Source organism: Gouania willdenowi, chromosome 18 (genome assembly GCF_900634775.1).
Source record: "Gouania willdenowi chromosome 18, fGouWil2.1, whole genome shotgun sequence".
Classification (NCBI taxonomy): domain Eukaryota; kingdom Metazoa; phylum Chordata; class Actinopteri; order Blenniiformes; family Gobiesocidae; genus Gouania; species Gouania willdenowi.
Genome location: NC_041061.1, coordinates 2,949,469 through 2,972,460, shown reverse-complemented (window position 1 = coordinate 2,972,460; position 22,992 = coordinate 2,949,469). Strand labels below are relative to the sequence as shown.

The 22,992-nt window shown below is 38.5% G+C and overlaps 1 protein-coding gene and 1 long non-coding RNA gene across 7 annotated transcripts in view; both read right to left on the bottom strand.

Annotated features, from left to right (window-relative positions):
- LOC114480586 (GTPase IMAP family member 7-like) overlaps positions 1-22,992 on the bottom strand; it is a 74,699-nt gene that overhangs the window by 8,250 nt on the left and 43,457 nt on the right. For 3 of the 6 annotated variants that reach the window (XM_028474857.1, XM_028474858.1, XM_028474860.1), the window contains one exon: positions 7,671-8,434. The exons of 1 other annotated variant lie outside the window; for it this stretch is intronic. In XM_028474857.1, the coding sequence (XP_028330658.1) occupies positions 7,686-8,434 (749 nt within the window). In that variant the 3' untranslated portion in view covers positions 7,671-7,685. Of the gene's footprint in view, positions 1-7,670; positions 8,435-8,548; positions 8,633-22,992 lie in introns of those variants that run through there. 2 more of the 6 variants (XM_028474859.1, XM_028474862.1) reach the window with 2 other exon arrangements.
- LOC114480592 (uncharacterized) lies at positions 4,778-5,383 on the bottom strand. Its single transcript, XR_003676129.1, has 2 exons — positions 5,077-5,383; positions 4,778-5,001 (listed from the first exon to the last, which is right to left on the bottom strand). It is a non-coding gene; the product is annotated as an uncharacterized LOC114480592 (long non-coding RNA).

Below are 22,992 nucleotides of genomic sequence, written 5' to 3'. Positions count from 1 at the left end.
AGGCATCCCGGAAACCCCCAACGACGACCCAGAGGCTCTGCTGAAAAACTTCATGTCGTCTGCGCTTATAATCCCGGCAGAAACCGTGAAAAACATCACCTTTCACCGTGTCCATCGTCCCGGTCCACGCAGAGGTAACCACCCACGCCCTATCATTGCCAAATTTGAACACGTTCAACAGAAAATCCAGGTTAAAAGTAAAAGGTCGGGAACTTATAGGTACGCAATTTCGGCATGAGTGATCAATTCCCTCGAGAAATAAATGAACGCCGAAAAACCCTATATCCTATCTTCAGAGAAAACCGACACAGAGGCCGTAATTCATAACTGGTTGTAGACAAGCTTTACATAGATGGCCAACTATTTAGGGATTCTAACATCACCCCATGGCTCTACTAAGAAAAATAAAATAAAACATTTAAAAACAAAAAAACAAACAAAGTTTAAAAAAACAAAAAAAAAAAACAGGTGATTTATGAGTTAATATGAAAGGATAATTCTCACACAAATCTTCAGCTAATTCAATACAAGTTTCTCCACAGATCCCACATTATCCAGCAGAAAATGCATAAAATGGGCTTCTCCGTAACAAACATCTGCTCTCAGTGCACCCAGGGAACAGCTGATTCAAATTTACATGCCGTATGGCTTTGTTCACCAGTTCAACAGTTTTGGTTTCTAATCACTGAAAAACTCCAGCAAACCAATCACAATCCATCCTTGCAGCACTCGCCATAGCAAAAAAAACAATATTTGTGAAGTGGAAAGATAAAAAATCATTAAGCCACAAACCAATGGCGAAATCTCCTCACAGAATTTGTCTGCTCTCAGAAGATGTCTGCTCTCAGAAAAAATAAAATAACCTGCTTTGAAGAGCGTTGGACTCCTTTTCTAATAATCTTGATTTTTCATTTTTAGCCTGATGATCTAGCCTGCAAGCAACTGCCAGCACCACTCTTTAATAACACACTGATCTAACTGTAGTCCTGGACCTCCATGGGCTTGTGGGGTGGCCTTAACCTGGGTGGCTTGAGTGGGTTGCTGGGGTGTTTTGGGTGCCTTTGTGGGGGCGTGCGTCCTTTTCGGGTGCTCTCGTGGTCCCTGGGCGGTTTGGTGTTGCTCTCCTGTCCCCTTCGTGCACGTCTGGGTGGCCCTCGGGGCTGGGGGCCTGCGTGTTTCTCTGCCACTCTTTCCTCCGGGGCCGGCTTGTGTAGCGTCGGGGGGAGGGAAGGGTGAGTTGTGGGGCCTCGCCCGTGCTGGGGCCTCCCCTAGGCCGTGCTGGGTGGGTGTGTGTGGGGGCGCGGCCAGTGGCTCCAGTCCTGGCGGATCCGCGTCGTGAATGGTTGGTCTGCTGGCTGGGGGTGCCGGGCCCCATGGGTGCCGTGTCTGGGCGGGGGTGTCCCGGGGGTAGGTCTTTTTGGTTTGGTGTCTCGGGGCGCGCCCCTCCGCCATCTGCCCGGGGACTGGCCGCGGTTCAGCGAGGCACCGCGCCGCGTTGGGCGGGGTGGGGCTGGGACCCGCTGTCCTCCGGGCTGTGCTGGCGTCGGGGGGTGTCTCATGTCCGCGCGTGGGTCATTGGGGTGGTCTCCGTGGGGGGGGGGGCTCTGCTGGCGACGTTGGTGTGGGGTTGCAGTGCCTGGCTGGGGGTGCATGGGTTCGCATGCCTATCGGTCCGTGGCTGGCGGGGTGGCCCTGCTCGGGTGGTTGGTGGCGCCCTCTCTCGTCGGGGGGGCCGGGGCCGCCCACCTGTGGAGGGTGCTATGTCGTGGTGTTGTGCGGGCCTGTGCTGGCCTCTCTCCTGCTCAGCCGCTGCTGCCTGCTTTGGCGGGGCGAGCCGCTCTGAGCCGGCTGGCGGCGGGGGTCGTCTCCTGGACTGCTGGAAGATGTGGCTGGTGCCTGGCTCCGCCTGGGGGAGGGGGTCCCGCTGTGCTCCGTATGGCCGGCATGGTTCGGGGGGTGCCGCGGGGTCCCCGGTTGTGCTGCTCGGCGCGTCCCTGGGGCCTGCAGTGCCGCGTGCCCGTTACACCTCAACACACCACCCCCCGGAGGGTTAGGGTGGGACCACCACTTCCACCCTCCGGAGCTATTGCACCACATACACAAATATACACATAGGTTGAATGGGGAGCACTGCTCCCCTCCATTCACCCTTTTTAATAGCAGTTGATACATTCACAAAACATATACATTCACTCAGGGGATAGGGAAGTGCCTCTCCATTGGGGAATGGAGAGGCACCATAACAGGATGGTGGGTAGCTTCACACATTTGGGCCTGTCGGGGGGTGGCCCGGCCCCTCTGTTGATGGCTGGGCCATGGTGTGAGGATCGGGAGGGTGCAGTCGGCGGGGCGGTGGGTCTCTGGGGGGCGTGGAGGGGTGTTGCTGGGGGCTCTCTTTGCGGGGTCTCTCCGGGGGGTGCCGGCCTGGTGGGTCGCGGGGGTGCCCCTTCCCTACGGGTGGGGCTTGGTGCTTGTCTCGTCTCCTGGTTGCCTTGGGGGTGCACCTCGCGGCGTGTGGGTCCGGGGCGGCCTGCCGCGCCGGTGTGGGGGGTGGGCGCGCTGGGGGGTGCTGGAGTCTACGCCGGGGTTGGGGCGGGGTTGCTTGACCTTAGGACTATAGTCTCAAATACTACGTCTGCATCTGTTCAAGTCTCTTAAAAACAATAAATGACTTCATAAAGCCACTTTGTTAAATATCAATGTTTTGATCTGCCACAATAATGTGATTTAAATGAAAATATCTCCAGTTGAGGGCGTTTCTCAGCTCTGTCCCATTAGTGTGTGAATGAGCAGATAATGTGAAGCTTTAGGACTACTTTGGTAATATTATTAGCACTATGGAAATTAAGTTCATTCGCTATTTTACATGAACCCCAACCATAGCCTCGTAATAAGCTGTAATTCCATCCACAAGGTCAACAACATTAACTGTTTGAGTCCTAAGTGAGTTTGAGTTGATCATTTTAAACGACTGGTAGTTTGTTACAACAACAAACATTCATTTCGGGGAAACGTTCTCGATTCTTGCAAACTGCTTGGTTTGGTAAAGCAGAATGGAGAGGATGTTAGAGTGTCAACCACAAAGTTTGTTTTGTGAACATTCAGATTGAAAATGAAACTAAAATCAGGTGTTTTTAAAATTCCTCTCCTTGGTTTGGTCTTTGTTATTCATACAGCAACATATGTGTTTGTTTCCATCAGAGAATGGATTCCTCTGAATCATTAAAGCCTGCAGTGTTTATGGAGAGTTTGCTGACTTTATGTCTCTAATGTACGTGGTCTCCTCTCAGAGGATCCAGGTTGATAGAGATGAGGGATCTGTGAGTCCTGATTCAGAACAAAGATTTGACTCTACTGATAGATGATCCTGGTAAAGTCTAACACTCACCACAGCACAGAGAAATAAAAAAAAACCTTTCTCTACGACTCATTAAGATCTATCAATGATCTGTGTATGTGAGCTTTCTGTAACCACTGCATTAATCTAACAGTAATAACACATGAATTATTAAACTGTAGAATGCAGAAACACACACGCAGTTTAGCAGCAAATAGATGTACGTAACCGAATGTCAATGATTTCATATAATATCAGAGATAAATGAGTATTTATTTTCTAATCTATAGCTGAAAAGCTGAGGATAAAAAATATTGTATAACTTTTGAAATGTTTGTTTAAATGTTTTAAAAATGTAAATATTGTAGTTTAATAAAACCTTAGGTATCTTTTTAATTTAGGCTACTGAAAGTAAAGTGTGATAGGCAAACACACTTTATTTACAAACAACTGCATATGATGATGATGTACAGTAGTTAGGATCAGTGTCTAGGTTGGTTGGAGAAATTGTTAAATAATTGATAAACAACAAAGTATTGTGGGTCATAAAATGTGATAAACGTACCAACCCTACAGGAAGTGGGTTACACTATCATGTACAGTTTGTTTTGGTTTGTTGCTTTGAGCCTTTTTCAGATTTCCTTATTAAAGTGAACCTAGAGCATGAATTAATAAAGGCTTCATTTAAACACATTCAGAGTTCAGTGATTAAAGTTCTGTTTTATCAAACCTCAAAACTGCTGCAGTCAAACTTCACAACAACCCAAATGTCAGAATCACAACTTTTATTTATTAGATTATAAGGCACACATGTAAAAATGTTAAATGATAAAAACATTAGTGTGTGTTTGCATCAAAATGACAAACATTCATTTTTACATTTCATTTCTTTGTTTTTTCTCTTTATTTTCTGATCAGAGACATAAAGTTAAACTATCACCAGTTAATAAAGTTGTTTTTCCCTTTTTGTTTAAAATAAACAATATACACTTTTTAATTTTAATTTCATTTCACATTTCATGTAGATGCAGTCTTCTAGACTCCTAATATATGTCTATGGCTTATAGGTGACCTCTAGAGGCATCAGTGGATACAACAGGAACAATAAAAGGCATCAGAAACAGGAACATCACATGTGACACAATCAACACAAGGAAGACAGTTTATAAATGTTTGTTAGAAATTTAAATGTCATGAATTTAGACAGAGAATCAACACAGTCAGAATAAATAATTTATGAAATATTGCAGCTCTAGAAACCTTTTATTGCCTCTTATAGACTTAGAACATGTACCTATTAAATGAATGTACGTAAGTGTAATGGGGGTTGGGGTGTTGCTGGGGAAGTTTGAATGACAATGAATTGACCAAAAGTTTATGGAGGGAGAGTAAAGCGACCGGGTGTGAGCACCTCTTAATTACCAAGGAGGACAGCAACCATGATGTCACAAATTTATTAAAAAGATTAAGGTAAAACAGATTAAAATGCCCACAAATTAAAATCAATGTTTGCTAAAATCTATTAACGATGTGGGCTAATGAACGAATAAAATAAGGGTAAAAGTCACTGTCCACAATAAAATGCAATGTGCAGCTAAGCCCAGGTCCTCCGCTCTCCCTTGTCCCAAGGCGGTAGATCCCACTGGTCACAGGCTCAGGGTCCCCTGAAAATGCAAAACATAGGCCAGCACGGGGGTCCGAGACTACGTCCGAAGGAGGGGTGTTGCCACGTCACTTACAGGGCAAGGCAGAGTTCCCCTCTGCCTTTGCGTGTATGTGGCTCTTAACACTCCAATCAGTCTCGATACTTCCCGCTGGCTCCAGCCCTCCACACGCTGGGACACCTACACAGAACAACTACCGGCAGTCAAACGTCCCACAACAATATCCCCGATCTGACTTTGTCCAACAAGTGTTACTACGGTCCCATAGGGTACTCACACGGAAGGCAGAGTCCTCCTCTGCCCCTGCGTGTATATCGCCTCGCAACACTTGTGATCCCGGCGTGCTTGTGGTCCCCGATGCGTGTGCCGTCCTGTGCCCTGGGAACCTGGAGGGCAGAGTCCTCCTCTGCCCCTGGGGAGGACCCACAGCTTCCCTGCTGCTCCTTCCCCTGTCTGTGTCGTTTTTCCTCCCTCCTTGCTCCTTCTCCTGTCTGCCCCTTTTATTGTGCTCCAGCAACAGGTGCTAATTAACCTCAGGTGGGTTGATTAGCCTCAGGGGTTGGACATAGTCATGTGATGGGGTTGATCAAATTACAGCATGTGACTGGCAAGGTTCATAAAACAATAGCTAAAATGCACTGCAAAAATAAAACCAATACAAAACACACTAAAAACACAGCACACAATACAAAATAAAATACCATTTCACAGCAGGATCACATAAGAACCTGAGGTCTTGGTTTTTTCAGGCTTTACCATGAAAAAAACCTTTAAAATGAATTTAAAAAATAAGAGCAAAAACTCAAACTCTAAACTCTTGCATGAACACTGCGCATGCGCACATATCAGTAACTGATACCTGATTGGCTGATGAATCTGTCAATCACTTTTATCAGCCAATGGTGACGTTCATTGACCTGTGACGTCAGGGCAGTCTCATAATTCACCACATTTCTCTCACAAATACACAGAGGTTTCACAGAACAGAAGCAGTTTGTAAATGCACATTCAGCAATTTGCATTATCTGTGGATTTATAATACATGTGTGCCTCAAAATAATATTTGTGAAGTAGGACGTGTGCGTTTCAGAATTTATATTACAAGTTTGCATAAAATATATATTTGTGAAACAGATCATGTGCATTAGTGAAAAACCCTGCAAGAGTTCATTCATTATGATACTGTTCTGATTCTATAAATATTGGTCTGATGATACTGAACTAATAATAGTGGAAATCTAAATGTATAATGTGAATTTAAAAAATGATATTTAATATAAACGTGATACAGGATACAACCTGCACAGCTTACCTGTCCATCTCAGTGAGTTCTGGGATAATAAGATAATGAGAGTTCAGTAATAATCAATAACTTATAACTGGAACCTGCTGCTGTCACAAACTTTAACAACAAACTCAAATCTCAGTGATCACAACTTATTTTATTTACAGTATTTAGAACACACACATGTAAATACAGATGAGTAAAACATGTTTCATTCTCTCTCATCTTTAAATGACAAGAAAAGTTGATTTACTGGATGTAATTTTACATCAAAGTTACAAAAGTTAGATTTGATACAGATTTAATATCCATAGATTTAACAAATACAAATAAAACCCACAACCTCACGCACTCACGTCTGCTTTAATTTCCCCTCAAACATCTTCACAAGATAATAATATAATTTGATCTTTACAAACACAAATCAGAGATACATGTAGAAATAATGATCTTAGATAATATATATTCACAGAAACATTTTAAAAACATGATTGTTTCATTATCTGTGGCTGTAAGAATGAATACATGATAACATTAGTTGGAGTGAAATGTTTGTGTTTATCTGTGAGAAGAAACAGATGCAACAAAACAAAATCACATTCCCTTAGAATTATAATAAATCTGATACACTTCCATTAATGATTATACAAGATTGTTCTTCATCAGGATCAAGAAGAGAAAAACAAACATTAAAACATTTGTTGATTTTAAATTTTTGATGCTAAAACCAAAAAAACAGAAATACCGGAGGAAAAAAACAAAAAGTCAGTTTTTCATTATGGTGAGACCGGAAGTTAAAATAAGAGCACATATATGAGGACGCTGCTGTTTTTCTGGCGCCAAAATATATGACTTATTGCAAAACAAGGCTTGTCATTTGCGGAAATTGCTGCAAATAATAAACCAAAGTGGGAGTGGAAGAAGTTTTTCAGCAAAATGTGTGAGGAGATTTTGGAGTCTGAAAGAATATTTGTAATATGTGCAATATATTTGTAGTACTTCTAAGGCAATTTCAGAGGCAAAAAGTTTCTTCTAATAGAAAATTACAAATTAATATTCAGTTTCTTAATCCTGAAACAATTCAGTTCTCAAACAAGAATCTAATATGGTCGTTATTCAATTTAATACGATATTTCATACAATTTACAGAGACTGGTCTACCTACCAACAATGTTTATTTTTACACACAGGAAGATAAAAAGTATTTTAGAAGACGGTCAGATGACTTACCATCTGAGAAGATTAAAGAGATGGTGATCACTGAAGTTGTGCATAGTTTATATGATTATTTTTTATGAATCAATTAAAAAACACTTAAAGAATAATTTACTGCAGTCTGAAACTCTTATGTTTATAATTACAAATATAATCCCAGAAAGCATACCTGATGAAGCTAAGGCTATTTTACCTGCCCATGAGATGAGAAATCGAACAACAAATCCAGTGATCGCCAACTCTCCAACCTCCTCAGATGACAAGTCTCCTGACTGTTTACTGATGAATTCTTCATCTTCCTGTGTTGGCCCGTTTCTTGTAGTATTTTATTAGTGTTATTATGGTTTCTCACCACCAACTTCTTTTCAGCATCAGTAAGTTTAATCAATAATGTTTTTGAAACATCAGATTTGGCACTTTTCCTTATCTTGTCAGGTGAAAAGTCTCCTGACTCTCTAATCAACTCTTCATGTTTCTGTATCATCTGCTCTACTTTCTGCAGCATTTCATTGGTGTAAATGTCTCCATTGTTGCTGATCACCAGATTCTCTACAGTGTAGAGCAGCTCCTTCAGCTGGTAGGAGTTGCTCCTGTATTTTTCTTCTGGGTTGTTGTTCTTCCAGTATCTGGAATCAAAGACGTGACAGCGGTCGTCACACTTTCTCACCAGATCCTTCAGCTTCTCATTGTGATCCACAAACTGCTGAATGGTCGTCCCTTCAGGGAGCTGGTCTCCATGAGTGAAGACGATCACAGAATATTTCAGCACTTCTTCAGAGAAGTACTGAGAGATTCTAGTGACGACCTCCTCCTCATGTTTAGTGAACTTCTCCACTTTAAGCACAATGAGAAAAGCATGAGCCCCAGGAGCACACTCTATGATAGACCTGATGATCTCAGACTTTAGATCCTCCTCAGACTTCTCTATGTTGACTAAACCAGGCGTGTCAATCAGAGTCAGTTGTGTGTTCATCACTTTCTTTGTTGCAGTTACACATTCATCTGTTCCAGATTTTGAAGTGTGATCAGGATCAAACACTTCCTCACCAAACAAAGTGTTTCCCAGGCTACTTTTCCCAGATCCAGTTTTTCCAACCAAAACGATCCTACGTTCAGGTGAACTTGGAGAATCTGAAAGTAGAAAATAAGAAACGAGGATTTTTAAAGTTTTCTGTTTTTATTAACTTTTAAATGTGAACAACACTGATTGATAAACTAAACAATACAGCCCAACATCACCAAAAATATATGTAAAAAGGTTGATACCAGTGACACTTATAAATATACTAAATGCAACATAGAAACATATTAATTTGATTGATTTTCAAAAATACATAAATAAAAAGTTTAAATGTATTAACTGTGGTGTTATTTATTATTCTATGAACTGATCCTTCAGGTCAACAATGTATTTACAGGTTTTTCATAATATTTGACATAAAGATTAAAAAAGAGAAAAACAAACAGGAAAAATTTATTCAAATTTAGACAAAAACTATTTAGGATAACAATTAAAATATTGTTTAAAATGTAAAAACATTTTGGAAATTTATTGTACATTTTATTTTGTCTTTGATCTAAAATGAAAACTGACTATTGTATAAAAACAAAGGATTAAAAGCATCATTATAAATGTGTAACTTCTGTTGTCATAACTTACCTTGTAGAGACATGGATGCCATCCTGTAGAAAATGTTGATTTCTGTTTGAGTTTCTTTCTCTGATTTGTAGAAAAACTTCTTTGTCTGATTGTCTGGAAGGTTCTCACACTCAGTAAAAACCACACTGATGTGTGTTTGTGAAAAGGTGAGTTTCAAATGAAACAGTTTGTCCTGTAGGCTGAACTAAATACTGAACCTAACAACACATAAATAGGAGTGGCAGATACCAACTCACATGACCTGCTGTTACATTAACCCTTCATATCATGGACATACTTCACTTTAAATAATAAAAACTACTTCACAGTCCACCAACCACATGTTTGTAACCAAAGTAAATACAGAACAGAGAGATTAATTTATTACTGTGACCTTTGACCTGTAGTTGAAATGTTAAATTATTCTATTGTAGATTTATTGTTGATATTTAGATATTCATCAACCACTTTGAATCTTAAAAAAATCTCCTTCTTTCAATATTTATCTTTATTATTGTTACAAACCTTTTTTTCTTTTAAATAAAATAGTGTAAAGTGACTTTAAAAACTCAGCTTTGAAACGGCCGTTCCAGTTAGAACCCAGCTTAACGGAGCCAGACTCTCAGGTTAAACCTGGACTGAACTCTGAGCTGGGTTTGATGAAATACTCCTCAGGTCACCTGTCAGTAGAGATGGTGTTTTATTTAATGATCCAGGTTTAAGAGTCAAATCTTTGTTCTGAATCAGGACTCACAGATCCATTATCTCTATCAATGTGGATCCTCTGAGAGGTGACCATGTACATTAAAGACATAAAGTCAGCAAATTATTTATAAACACTACAGGTTTAAATGATTCATAGGAATAATTCTTTGTTGTAAACAAACACATCTGTTGCTGTATGAAGAGAAAAGACCAAACCCAGGAGAGGAATTTTAAAAACATCTGATTTACTTTTACTTTCAGTCTGACTGTTCACAAAACAAACAGTTTGTACCATAATTATCTTAAAGGTTAACAACCAAAACAATCCTGTCCATCAGGTTTAGCAAACCAACCTAATTTTTCAAATAATATCTTTACCCTTGTATCAAAATAAATGTTTTTTCCCGTTTTGTATATATATATATATATATATATATATATATATATATATATTGAATTGATAAAACAGGACCTAATAGATGTTCCATCACTAAAGACTGAAATAGCACAGGTAACAGACCTGGTTGGGTGGACTTACAGACTTATTATGAGGCTATGGGTGGAGTTTATGTGAATCAAATGAACAACATAAATAAGATCAAATGTTAAATATGTAGAAGGGATGGGTTACCAGGGTTACCTGTTAGTTGATCTGCTTCTAGATCACAGGAATGACTGAGTCCTCTGAGAGTCTGTTCACTATTATCTTTAAAAATATCTATCTATCTATGTACCTATAAAAGCAAGGGAGGTCTGTGTGGATGTGTGTGGAGCAAACCCGAGTGTATGTATCTGTTGTTTTAGAGTAATTTGGTCATTTCAAAATGTTTATTTTATTTTTATTTCTCTTCTGGACGGCCCCGAAATATAACCTATTCAGCTTTTGACCTCAGGGTGTGAGGGGGCGCTATGTTAGTTTGACCGCTCGCTATTTAGACCGGACAGACCTCACCCGGAAGTTATTGACGGCAATGGCTGCTGTGTTGAAAGCTGCACATTTCTCAGCAGCGCGCGTGTGTGAGAGAACCAACGGAGGAGATTTGTGTCCAAAGTAGAGAGTCACACACACCGATCAGGTGTGCTTCACTATTGATCACCGTCTACTTGTCTACGTGTGTAACGGACCACCATTTAGTCCGGTTACAGTCTGTGTCACGACACCCGTCCATTGGGTGGTAGTGACTGTAGTGTTGAGTCAGATCAGTAAACGGTGCTACATAGTGAAGCCCACCTGATGATTACTGCAGCTTCACTCACGACACACCTACCGCTACACCTAACTACTGAAAATAGATAAGTTTAGTGAAAGTGAGGCAGGCACACACACACTAAACGACAACAAAAAATATGAAAATGACTCAAAATACACAAAAGACAACACAGAGTTTATTGTTATTATGCCCATAATTGACAACTCTTCTTAAGCTCCCACTATATGAATACATACTTCCGACGGGCACTGTACTCGACTTTAAAAGAAAACATACATTTACAGAAAAATACGCAAAATTACTCCTGATTCACACTACAATAGCAACAAAAACAATAAATATACAAAAATACAAATGACTGCAAAAAAACATACATTACAAAAAAAATTTAAATAAAAAAACAGCAACCATTTATGCACAAAAAGACAACAGAAAGTTACACAAATACACATGACTCCAAAAAACATACGTTACAGAAAAATACACCATACAAAAAAATATAAAAGTGATGATGAAGTCATGCACATGTCTCATAGAATTAAACCAGGACAATTGCACCCCCTTATGCTCCCACATGAATACATACTTCCGACAGGCACTGTACTAGTCTATCTAAAAAAACAAGGAACGTCTGTGTGCGTGTGTGTCTGTGTGTGGAGCAAATATCTCCCCGATGTGGTGCAAGTTCGACCTGAAACTTGGTAAACGGGTTCCAAATACCCCAAGTGTGTGTATCTGTTATTTTGGAGTAATTTGGTCATTTCAAAATGTTTATTTTAATTTTATTTCACTTCTGGACGGCCCCGAAATATAACCTATTCAACTTTTGACCTCAGGGTGTGAGGGGCGCTAGCGCACCATCTAGATCTATTTCACTACACAGCTCCTCACCCGAGCAAGAGTCATGTGTGCGGCCAGAGCCAATCGCTGCGCACACAACCAAGCAGACACGGACTGTGAACACACAAGCAATAGAGAAGACAGGAGCTCTCTGAATAGATCATTTGAAACCATCAGCCACTGGTGAGTCTTTTGCAGACAAGTTTCCCAACCTGTTCAATTCTCCATCTAGAAAACTGCAGATTCTCTGTGGTGCCGTGCATGGAAGCTAAGCTCTGACCACTTGGTTCTAAGGTAAAAAATGATTTTTGTTTTTTTTAAAAAGACAGCCGAATCGTACATAATACTTTTATTTACTTACTCACTCATGTAGTTTGGAGCTCTACGTTTTGTTTTGCGCAGTTTTGTTACTTTTCTGATTGGCGCTACAATGTCTATGGAGTTTGGTTATCAGCATTTCACTGGAACACTCACACGTTATTTATTTATTTATAATAAAAATATACTAAATAAGTAAAATAAAACACAAAAAATGCACAAAAAGACACCTGAAAGATAAAAAAAAAATACACGACTCCAAAAAATATACATTACAGAAAAATACAACAAAAATATGAAAATGACTCAGTAGTAAATGAGTAAAATAAAACGAAAAGCTAAACAATATTTATACAAAAAGTACACAAAATGACTCCAGAGTCACTCTATAATGGCAACCAAAAACAGTTATACAAAAAATGCACAAAAAGACAACTGAAAGATAAAAAAAACACACAATGACTCCAAAAAACATACATTACAGAAAAAATATAAAAGTGAGTAAAAGAAAAAAACAACAAACACATTTATCATGTTCATGTTTCATACAATTAAACCAGGGAAATAACACACTATTTTATTTTGCACCCACAAATAAACCCCTTTATAACACTACAGAGTAGAGAGTATGTACACCTCTTTGTACATCCAACCTTCAAACACATACTCATTTGGCCATAATTAACTCTACTTAAGCTCCCACATGAATGCATACTTCCGACGGGCACTGTACTAGTATTTTAAAATTCACTGAACTTTACTTATACTTTCAATCTGACTGTGCAGCAAAAGAACAGTATGTACTGTAGAGATCTCATGTCAGGAAAACGGACCGTGTTAATTATCATTGAGGTTAATGCCCAAAATAATCCTGTCTATCCAGTTTTACATTTTTTCCAACAATAGTTTATTATAACTTTAAAGAAGTCCCCTTTTTTCTTCTTTAATGTTACTAAATATTATTAAAAATAAAACCTATGTAAGTGATAAATGACCACAAACGCAGTTTCAATAGTGAATACACAAATGAAGAAAACACACACACACTGTGACGGTATTATCTACCATAATATACCAAAACTAAAAAAAATGTAATTAAATGCAAATGAATTTATTAAATAACTTCATTTACAATTATTTATGTAAAGTGTAGGCCCATTTCAAATGGAAAATTCAAATCAAGCTTGTTTTCATTAGTGAACGTGATTCTACGTAAGTAACGTGGTGACATAGACGAGGAATTTTACCTCTTGTTGCCATGGAGATTTACGCTCTTTTTTTGCACCCGTTTTATGAGCCATCCTTGAGTTTGCTTCATGATACATGCACTCGGACCTTAATATCTCCCGCTTCTTCAAATTTCTCCTCACATTCTTGATTGTTATACTCACCTTTGTTACAGCCAACAACATATTTCAGCATTTCATCGGCTGAGAGGGCGTCGGCATGTGTGTGTTCTGGATCACCTACTTATTTCCCCTTTGGACTTCAGATAGGTGCAATAAATAAACACACACACACACACACACACACACACACACACACACACGGTATTTAAGTCAAAACAATACATGAGCGACTAAAACTCAGCGTACAGAATTGCAACATGAGATGTATGTATACTTTTATAAAAGAAATATTACTAATGTAATAAAGTCATTTTCATTATTACATGTTTAGTTTAAACAAGTAATAATTCAAAATATTGTATTATATGAGTAATATTTTATAATCGTGACATTTACTTGCAATAAAAAAATATGTACAAGATTTCTCTTTACAAACATACAATCAAGAAATGCTGCATGTTGAAATCCCTCTAGAGAGAACTAGACTACTGTAAAGGTATACACATGGAGGATAGAGGTAAATGTCCAAAAAACATAAAGAAATCAATAATAAATAATATGTTATTACATGATGAGGATACTTTAAGAATAACCACATTAAAATAGTTATAAAAAGATATCCAAAAGAAATATTCAGTGATATATTAAACAAACATTCTAAAAAGCTTTGTATCAACAACAATCTTGCAATACTATTATATGTCAGCCCTGCTGTTACTTTGTAACAGGACCTTATTGTACATACTTCCACTAAATAACTAACGATTATTCTAAATATAGTCATAGTATTGTAATGTGTTACAGGTGATCTCACAGGCTCTGGTTTCATCACAACAGTGACTAAAGCATCCGTGGCTGCACAAAAGTCTGGCATCTTCACTCAGCAATTTCCTGTAGGAATCATAATATAAGATGTTATGAACAAATTAAACTGGTGGTCTCTGCTTTAAACTACTATATGCTGCATGTTTAAGTTGTTTTTTGAAGAGAAAATCTGCAATTTTAACATGTTCAAACATCCAGAATTGTAGCCACGTTTGTGAAAAACCAAACAGGAAATCCGTCAGAATTTCAGCGAGATAAGAATATTTAGTTTTGTACAGATCATCACCTTCCCTCAGGTTCCACAGACTCCACCAGAGAACAACCTGAGTTAAGATGGCCGCCGGTGATGACGTTAAAAAATTCTGCCCTATGGCATCTAGCCTTTATTATATGATATATCTATGGTAGCAGCTAGCGCGGACAGCTAGCACGGACACTTGGACAATACTAATTGCAACATGCTAAGAGCGTGTCATGTCTGACAAATGAAAAAACTCACTGGATAATTATTATTCAAGTCTGTTAAAAACAAGGCGCCCCCCCCCTACTCCCTGGCCTTGTCGCATTCGTCGGCCCCCTTCACCGAGGGTTGGCGTGGCGACTGGGGTTGGGGTGGATGGGTGACCCCGCGCACGCCGGGTCGCCGGTCCCCTCCAACCCCTGGCGAAGGGGGCCGACAACGGCGGCGAGGCCAGGGAGTAGGGGGGAGCGCCACCGGCGAGGCAGGCCTGATTCTCCGGTGGCGGGGAGAAGAGTGCGGAGGTGGCGGCTGCTCCTCTAGCCTATAGACTGTAGCCTCGGTGCAAGCCCATCCCCGCTTCGCACCCCAACCCTGAGAGCCATTCCTTATTGTGAAGTTCTGGATCTAACTTGCTGACTTCCCTTACGAAAGAATCCACGTTTAACTGAACTATCTCAGCGATTAATGCACCATCAACCCAACACGACACTACCATATTGTGCTCTTTTGGCTGTAAACCGAGGCCAGCTAGTTTCAGCTGCCCACAACAATGGCGCCGGGTCGGGAAATGCCCGTATGTTGTGACGTCACGTGGGAACTATATATCGAGCCTGTGGTCACGTGACTGCCGTAAAGTGAAACGTTCTCCAGACATTCTCCAGGTCACATGACCTGGTGAAAGACTGTCCGTCTCTCCAAACTTACATAGTTGGTATTTCAAGAGGGAAGCCCCGCTCAGAGCATTGATACTGTCAGCGCTGTATATTGACCTGAGGAATCATTTAAAATAACTGATATGGGTCAAATCTTTAGGTCACAAAGTCCACGATGTGCCTTGTTAAATATCAATGTTTTGATCTGCCACAATAATGAGATTTAAATGAAAATACTTCAAGTTGAGGGCGTTTCTCAGCTCTGTCCCATTAGTGTGTGAATGTAAACAGGTGAATGAGCAGATATTGTGAAGCTTTAGGACTACTTTGGTAATATTATTAGCACTATGGAAATTAAGTTCATTTGCTATTTTACATGAACCCCAACCATAGCCTCATAATAAACTGTAATTCCATCCACAAGGTCAACAACATTAACTGTATGAGTCCTAAGTGAGTTTGAGTTGATCATTTTAAACTACTGGTAGTTTGTTACAACAACAAACATTCATTTCAGGGAATCATTCAAGATCTCTATAAACTGGTTGGTTTGGTAAACCTGGATAGAGAGAATTGTTTGGATGTTTACCTCAAAGATATTTACTGTTTGTTTTGAGAACGTTCAGATTGAAAGTGAAACTAAAATCAGGTGTTTTTAAAATTTCTCTCCTTGGTTTGGTCTTTGTTATTCATACAGCAACATATGTGTTTGTTTCCATCAGAGAATGGATTCCTCTGAATCATTAAAGCCTGCAGTGTTTATGGAGAGTTTGCTGACTTTATGTCTCTAATGTACGTGGTCTCCTCTCAGAGGATCCAGGTTGATAGAGATGAGGGATCTGTGAGTCCTGATTCAGAACAAAGATTTGACTCTACTGATAGATGATCCTGGTAAAGTCTAACACTCACTGCAGCCAGGGTCAGCTCTGGGTAATATGTTGCTCCAGGTGAGAGTAGACTTTGGCGGGCGATGACATAGATTTTTCATATTTTTTGTTCTTTTTATTATTTATTTAAAAGAAAACGAGTCAAGTAAATGTGAAGGATTGGCTGGAATTTATTTATTCATTTATTTATTTTTTTTATAAATTTCACTTTGAGAAATACATTTTTGCGCCCCTCCAACAGATGACGCCCAGCACAGAAAAATGAAATAAAACATTTCCCTACGACTCATTAAGATCTATCAATGATCTGTGTATGTGAGCTTTCTGTAACCACTGCATTAATCTAACAGTAATAACACATGAATTAATAAACTGTAGAATGCAGAAACACACACACAGTTTAGCAGCAAATAGATGTACACTACTGGTCAAAAGTGTTAGAAAACCACATGTTTTCCAGTTTTTTACTGAAAATGATTCAGTTTATTGTGTCATTGCACTCTGAAATAAAAGCATAGAACAAATAAGCAATTTGAGTTGAAAAAGAAACGATGGAATCTATGAACAATACTGTTCAGCTGGTGTTCATGAGGGTCTGCTACCACAGTGTGTTCCAACACTGCTTTTATGCAGACAGAGGGGGTTGGAGGTGACCAAGAACAGTGTGAACACCTGTAGGAATTAATAACACCAGCTTTCAAGACGGATTCAACCTTCATTGTTACAGAACAGATTTAATTTGTTAAACCACTTCCTGTTCTCTGAAAAAGGCCAGTTTGTATAATTCTCAAATGTACATTATTTCTCAGTTTTGGGAAACCAAAGCTTTTTTAACCTCTGGCTGTTCATTTTTTACCTTTGTAACATTTCAAGATATTCATTGGACTTACACGACTTTACAATAAATAACTGGAAAAATGAGGATGTTCTCAAACTTTTGATCTGTAGTGTACGTAACAGAATGTCAATGATTTCATATAATATCAGAGTTAAATGAGTATTTATTTTCTAATCTATAGCTGAATAGCTGAGGATAAAAATATTGTATAACTTTTTAAACATTTGTTTTAATGTTTTAAAAAAATGTAAATATTGTAGTTTAATAAAACCTTAGGTATCTTTTTAATTTAGGCTACTGAAAGTAAAGTGTGATAGGCAAACACACTTTATTTACAAACAACTGCATATGATGATGATGTACAGTAGTTAGGATCAGTATCTAGGTTGGTTGGAGAAATTGTTAAATAATTGATAAACAACAAAGTATTGTGGGTCATAAAATGTGATAAACGTACCAACCATACAGGAAGTGGGTTACACTATCATGTACAGTTTGTTTTGGTTTGTTGCTTTGAGCCTTTTTCACATTTCCTTATTAAAGTGAACCTAGAGCATGAATTAATAAAGGCTTCATTTAAACACATTCAGAGTTCAGTGATTAAAGTTCTGTTTTGTCAAACCTCAAAACTGCTGCAGTCAAACTTCACAACAACCCAAATGTCAGAATCACAACTTTTATTTATTAGATTATAAGGCACACATGTAAAAATGTTAAATGATAAAAACATTAGTGTGTGTTTGCATCAAAATGACAAACATTCATTTTTACATTTCATTTCTTTGTTTTTTCTCTTTATTTTCTGATCAGAGACATAAAGTTAAACTATCACCAGTTAATAAAGTTGTTTTTCCCTTTTTGTTTAAAATAAACAATATACACTTTTTAATTTTAATTTCATTTCACATTTCATGTAGATGCAGTAGGGCGCACGGTTGCTTAGTGGTTAGCACGTCTGCCTCACAGCAAGAAGGTCCTGGGTTCAAGCCCTGGGGTGGACTTGGGTCCTTTCTGTGTGGAGTTTGCATGTTCTCCCCGTGCTGCGTGGGTTTCCTCCAGGTACTCCGGCTTCCTCCCACAATCCAAAAACATGACTGTAAGGTTGATTGAAGTCTCTAAATTGCCCATAGGAGTGAATGAGAAAGTGAATGGTTGTCTGTGTCTGTGTTGCCCTGTGATGGACTGGCGCCCTGTCCAGGGTGTACCCCCGCCAAGCGCCCTATGAGAGCCGGAAATTGGCACCGACAGACCCCCGCGACCCTGTTAAAACTGGAATAAGCGGGTATGAAAATGGATGGATGGATGTAGATGCAGTCGTCTAGACTCCTAATGTATGTCTATGGCTTATAGGTGACCTCTAGAGGAACAGGAACAATAAAAGGCATCAGAAACAGGAACATCACATGTGACACAATAAACACAAGGAAGACAGTTTATAAATGTTTGTTAGAAATTTAAATGTCGTAAATTTAGACAGAGAATTAACACAGTCAGTATAAATAATTTATGAAATATTGAAGCTTGAGAAACCTTTTATTGCCCCTTATAGACTTAGAACATGTACCTATTAAATTAATGTACGTAAGAACCTGAGGTCTTGGTTTTTTTCAGGCTTTACCATGAAAAAAACCTTTAAAATGAATTTAAAAAACAAGAGCAAGAGAACAACATCGTGAAACGCAAATGACTGGGAAAGTTTGAGTTTGATATTAAACAAAATAGAAAATTGTGAACAAATGAATAGCACAATTGTAAAATGCAAACAAATTATTAAAAAAAAAAGAAGAAATAAACTGTTGTAAACAATAAAGAAAAATCTCATTAAAAAAAAGCACAAACTCAACAGAATGATCTCAAAATAAGTTTTAGATCTAGATTTATGACGAGAGCTTTGAAAGCAAAGTTGAAACATGTCATGAAGTTATTATTTCATTGTTTAATAGTGCAGTGAGGGTTGGACTCTACCAGGGTTACCTGTCAGTTGAGCTGCTTCTCCATCTTTGTGCTGAGTCAGGACTGACTATTGACCCTGGTCCTGTGAGTCCTCTGAGAGGCTGCTCACTACCATCTTTGTTTGAGGGAAAAGTTGAGCCTGAATGTGGAAAATATTCAACCCAGTCTCACAGTAAAATGTGGAATAGCAACGTTTGTCCACAAGCAATATTGTTAGTATTTTACGTATGATGCTCGTAGAATGTAAGATGCTGATGTAACCCACCTAAAAGTTACTGTTATTTGATGCGTTAAGTATTCAGCATTTATAAATACATATTTAAGTTTTCAGTAAATCATTAACAAAGTATAATCTTTCTATGTCAATGTGTAAGTAGACAAATGTGGTGGGGCTATGTCCTTATTTTATTTATATATTTGTGTCAATTTTTTTGGGATTATAATTATTTTTTTTATGACACTTTACAGCAGTTGACAGACACTTGAGGGCAAAATCCGCTAGGTAGCAGTGTGACTGTGTGGTTACCATCTTTTCCATGTGCACTGTGGAGGGACGTTGAGTGATAGTCAGCTCTCTTTAACACTAAGGAAAAAGGATCAAAACCTGGTATTTTTGGCGTGGTGTCTGAAACTTTGTGCTTGTCATAATAGCCTGGACTGTGTGAGGATGGTCAGTGTGAAGGAGGAGCCGTCTGCCCGCTCTGTGCTGAATTCTACCAACACGAGGACCTGTGGCCGTGGAGACGACAATTGTTTTGGATTCTCAGTGCTTCAGTAGGACTTGGATTTCATGTCTCCTATTTTTGACTGAGTTAAAGTTGTGCACAACAAAAAGGGACTAAAGCTGCAGCGTATTTATTTATTTTTTTTCCTGGCCAGTTTTTGTTTTATTTTATTTTTGTTTTGGGGAATAAATTTTGATGCTGTTAATGCAAAAAGTTGTGAAAATTGTTAAAATAATAATTTTGGTATAACACCTAAGCAGTTTGTCTGTGCATTATTCTCTGTGTGAAGTCATTCATTTTCTACAGCCAAAGACTAATTTATATATATTGTGGCAGCCATGGAGGGGAAGCCGTCTGCAAAGGATTGTGGGAGTGCACAGTGGTGTTCTGTTTAGCACTTTAGAGTGGAATTGTGCACTTTGTTAGCCATGTTCTGAAGTGGCTGTTAAATATAAGTTGTGTCTTCATGTTATGTAATGAAGAAGGTGTGTTGTGTTTGCACCGTGTGTCAGGTCTGTGTGCGCAGCAGTGACTCTGCGCACTGTGCATGTGAAGAAGGGTTATTAAAAATAGCACCACCTGCAGTCTTGGGTATGTGTGAAAAGTGACCAGTCGTCAGTATCTCGTGCCTCCGCATCGATCGCCACAAAAAAAAAAAAAAATATATATATATATATATATATATATATTTATTTTTATTTATTTTTTTTTTTGTCTTTACCCCGAACCAGGACATCATTTAATGAAAGTGGTGATTCCAGACCTTGAGTTTCAATTTTCACAAAGTTTGTTTAGAACCGGTTACAATAACAGTTTGTTCCGCCCAGTCTTTTCAACGGAATGACGTCAGGTCACGTGACTGCAGACTCACAGTCTGCCTAAATGAAAAACATGGCGGACATCTTGTATATTTTAGTGACAAATTTCCTTATTTCAAGATATATTGTGACTTTAGAATTGATTTGATCACATTTTTAGTGACAAATCTACCCTTAACTTTCATGCTATAGAATCAGTTTATGTAAACAATCTGTAGTTTTTATATTAATTAACATTTTTCTGTGGTTGCTATGACAACCTATGGACTCCAAAAAAACGTCAAAACAGAAGCATAGTAATATCTATTCATGGACCGAGTGGATGTTGTAATTATATTCTTGCTTTGCTTTTTCTTTATTATCAATATTTTTATTTCCCATTTCAATGTGTTCCTAAATATGAGGATACGTGAAGTCACGTGACCACCTGTCAGTCCCGTTTGTGATGGACAAACATGGTGCAATATATACAGGTAAGAAATATATATTTTAAAAACTCTATCTTACTGTATATTATAAACACATACTTATACATACATATATAAGATAATAGCAATGTGTGCTTTAATATAGCATAAAATAACACAACTCACAAACCACAAATAAATCAAAATAAAATAAACATTAGCAGTTATTTTTTAAATACGTAGGTAACGTCATGACGTAGGCGGGAAATTTGACCTCGTTGCCATGGAGATTCCCTCTCTTTTTTCCACAACTGTTTTAAAAAGACTCAAGCTAACGTAGCATCAACAAATACCATTTAAATGTTTAAATAAATCACCATCAGAGCTCATGAATGAGGAGATACAATTAGAGTTTAGTTTTTAATACTTTCTTCATTGCTGGGAACTTTTTTCTTTTTACTAACAATATCTAAACACACATACATGACTGTATATAAAACTACATTTCTGCTTACTCAGCTCTTTATAATACACAAATGTTAGAAATATTTTGTGATTAGTTAAATATAGTTTATCACAAAAATATCATTGATATGTTCATATTAATCCTGAGAATCATAGAGAAGGACATTGTGGGATGTTTTTAATTAATTAGTGGAAAAAAGGCACAAATTATGGAGGTGTTTGAAAACCCTGTTAATAAGGAAAATATGACTAAAAAATAAACAACTATCACCTGTCAGTATAATCTATTAGTTCTCTCACCGTCTTCTTCAACAAGCATTAGGCAACAGGCTACATTTCATTTTCATTTAGGATAAGCTGAGTCAGCTACTTGGAACAGGGCCCTGGAGGCAGAAAGTGTTTTTCTTTGTTTCTGGATGAATTATGGAAGAATATGTTGAGCTTGAACAATGTGTTTCCCTTGGTGAGGCGTTAAGTCACACAGCAGCGCCATCTAGTGATCATCTTTGTATAGTGAAGTGCTTTCAAACATATTTCATGCATATCAACCTAAATGTTCACTCATTTTTACACTGATCTGAAATCTATACAAATATGTTGGAAAGGCAAGGCAAGGCAAGGCAAATTTATTTGTATAGCGCATTTCATACACAAGGCAACTCAATGTGCTTTACATGATAAAACATTCAATTGTTAAAAATCAATACGAACAATTAAAATCACCAGTAAAATCAATTAAAATCATCAGTAAAATCATCAACAAACACATGACATCAACAACATGACCAAAAATCTCTCTCTCAATCATATGCAGTAGAAAAAAAAAGTGCCTTTAACTTTGATTTAAAAATTGGATGCTGACTTCAGCTCTGCTGGCAGTTTGTTCCACTTCTTTGCAGCATAACAACTAAAAGCAGCATCACCATGTTTACTGTGAGCTCTGGGCTCCACTATCTGACCTGTGTCCATAGATCTGAGAGACCTGCTGGGTTCATACCTGACTAACATGTCACTGATTGTATTCTGGACCAAACCCATTCACACATTTATAACCAGCAGCAGAATTCACAGTCTATTCTGAGGCTGACTGGGAGCCAGTGTAAAGACTTTAAAACTGGAGTAATGTGTTCTGACCTCTTTGTTCTGGTTCAGACCTGAGCTGCAGTGTTCTGAACCAGCTGTAGCTGTTTGATGAAGACCATTACAATAGTCCAGTCTGCTGGAGATAAAAGCATGGACCAGTTTCTCCTGATCTTTCTGAGCCATTAAACCTTTCACTCTGGAGATGTTCTTTAGGTGGTAGAAAATGTTTTTGTGATAGATTTGATCTGACTGCTGAATGTAAGATCTGAGTCAATCAGAACACCAAGGTTTTTGACTTGGTCTTTAGCTTTTAAA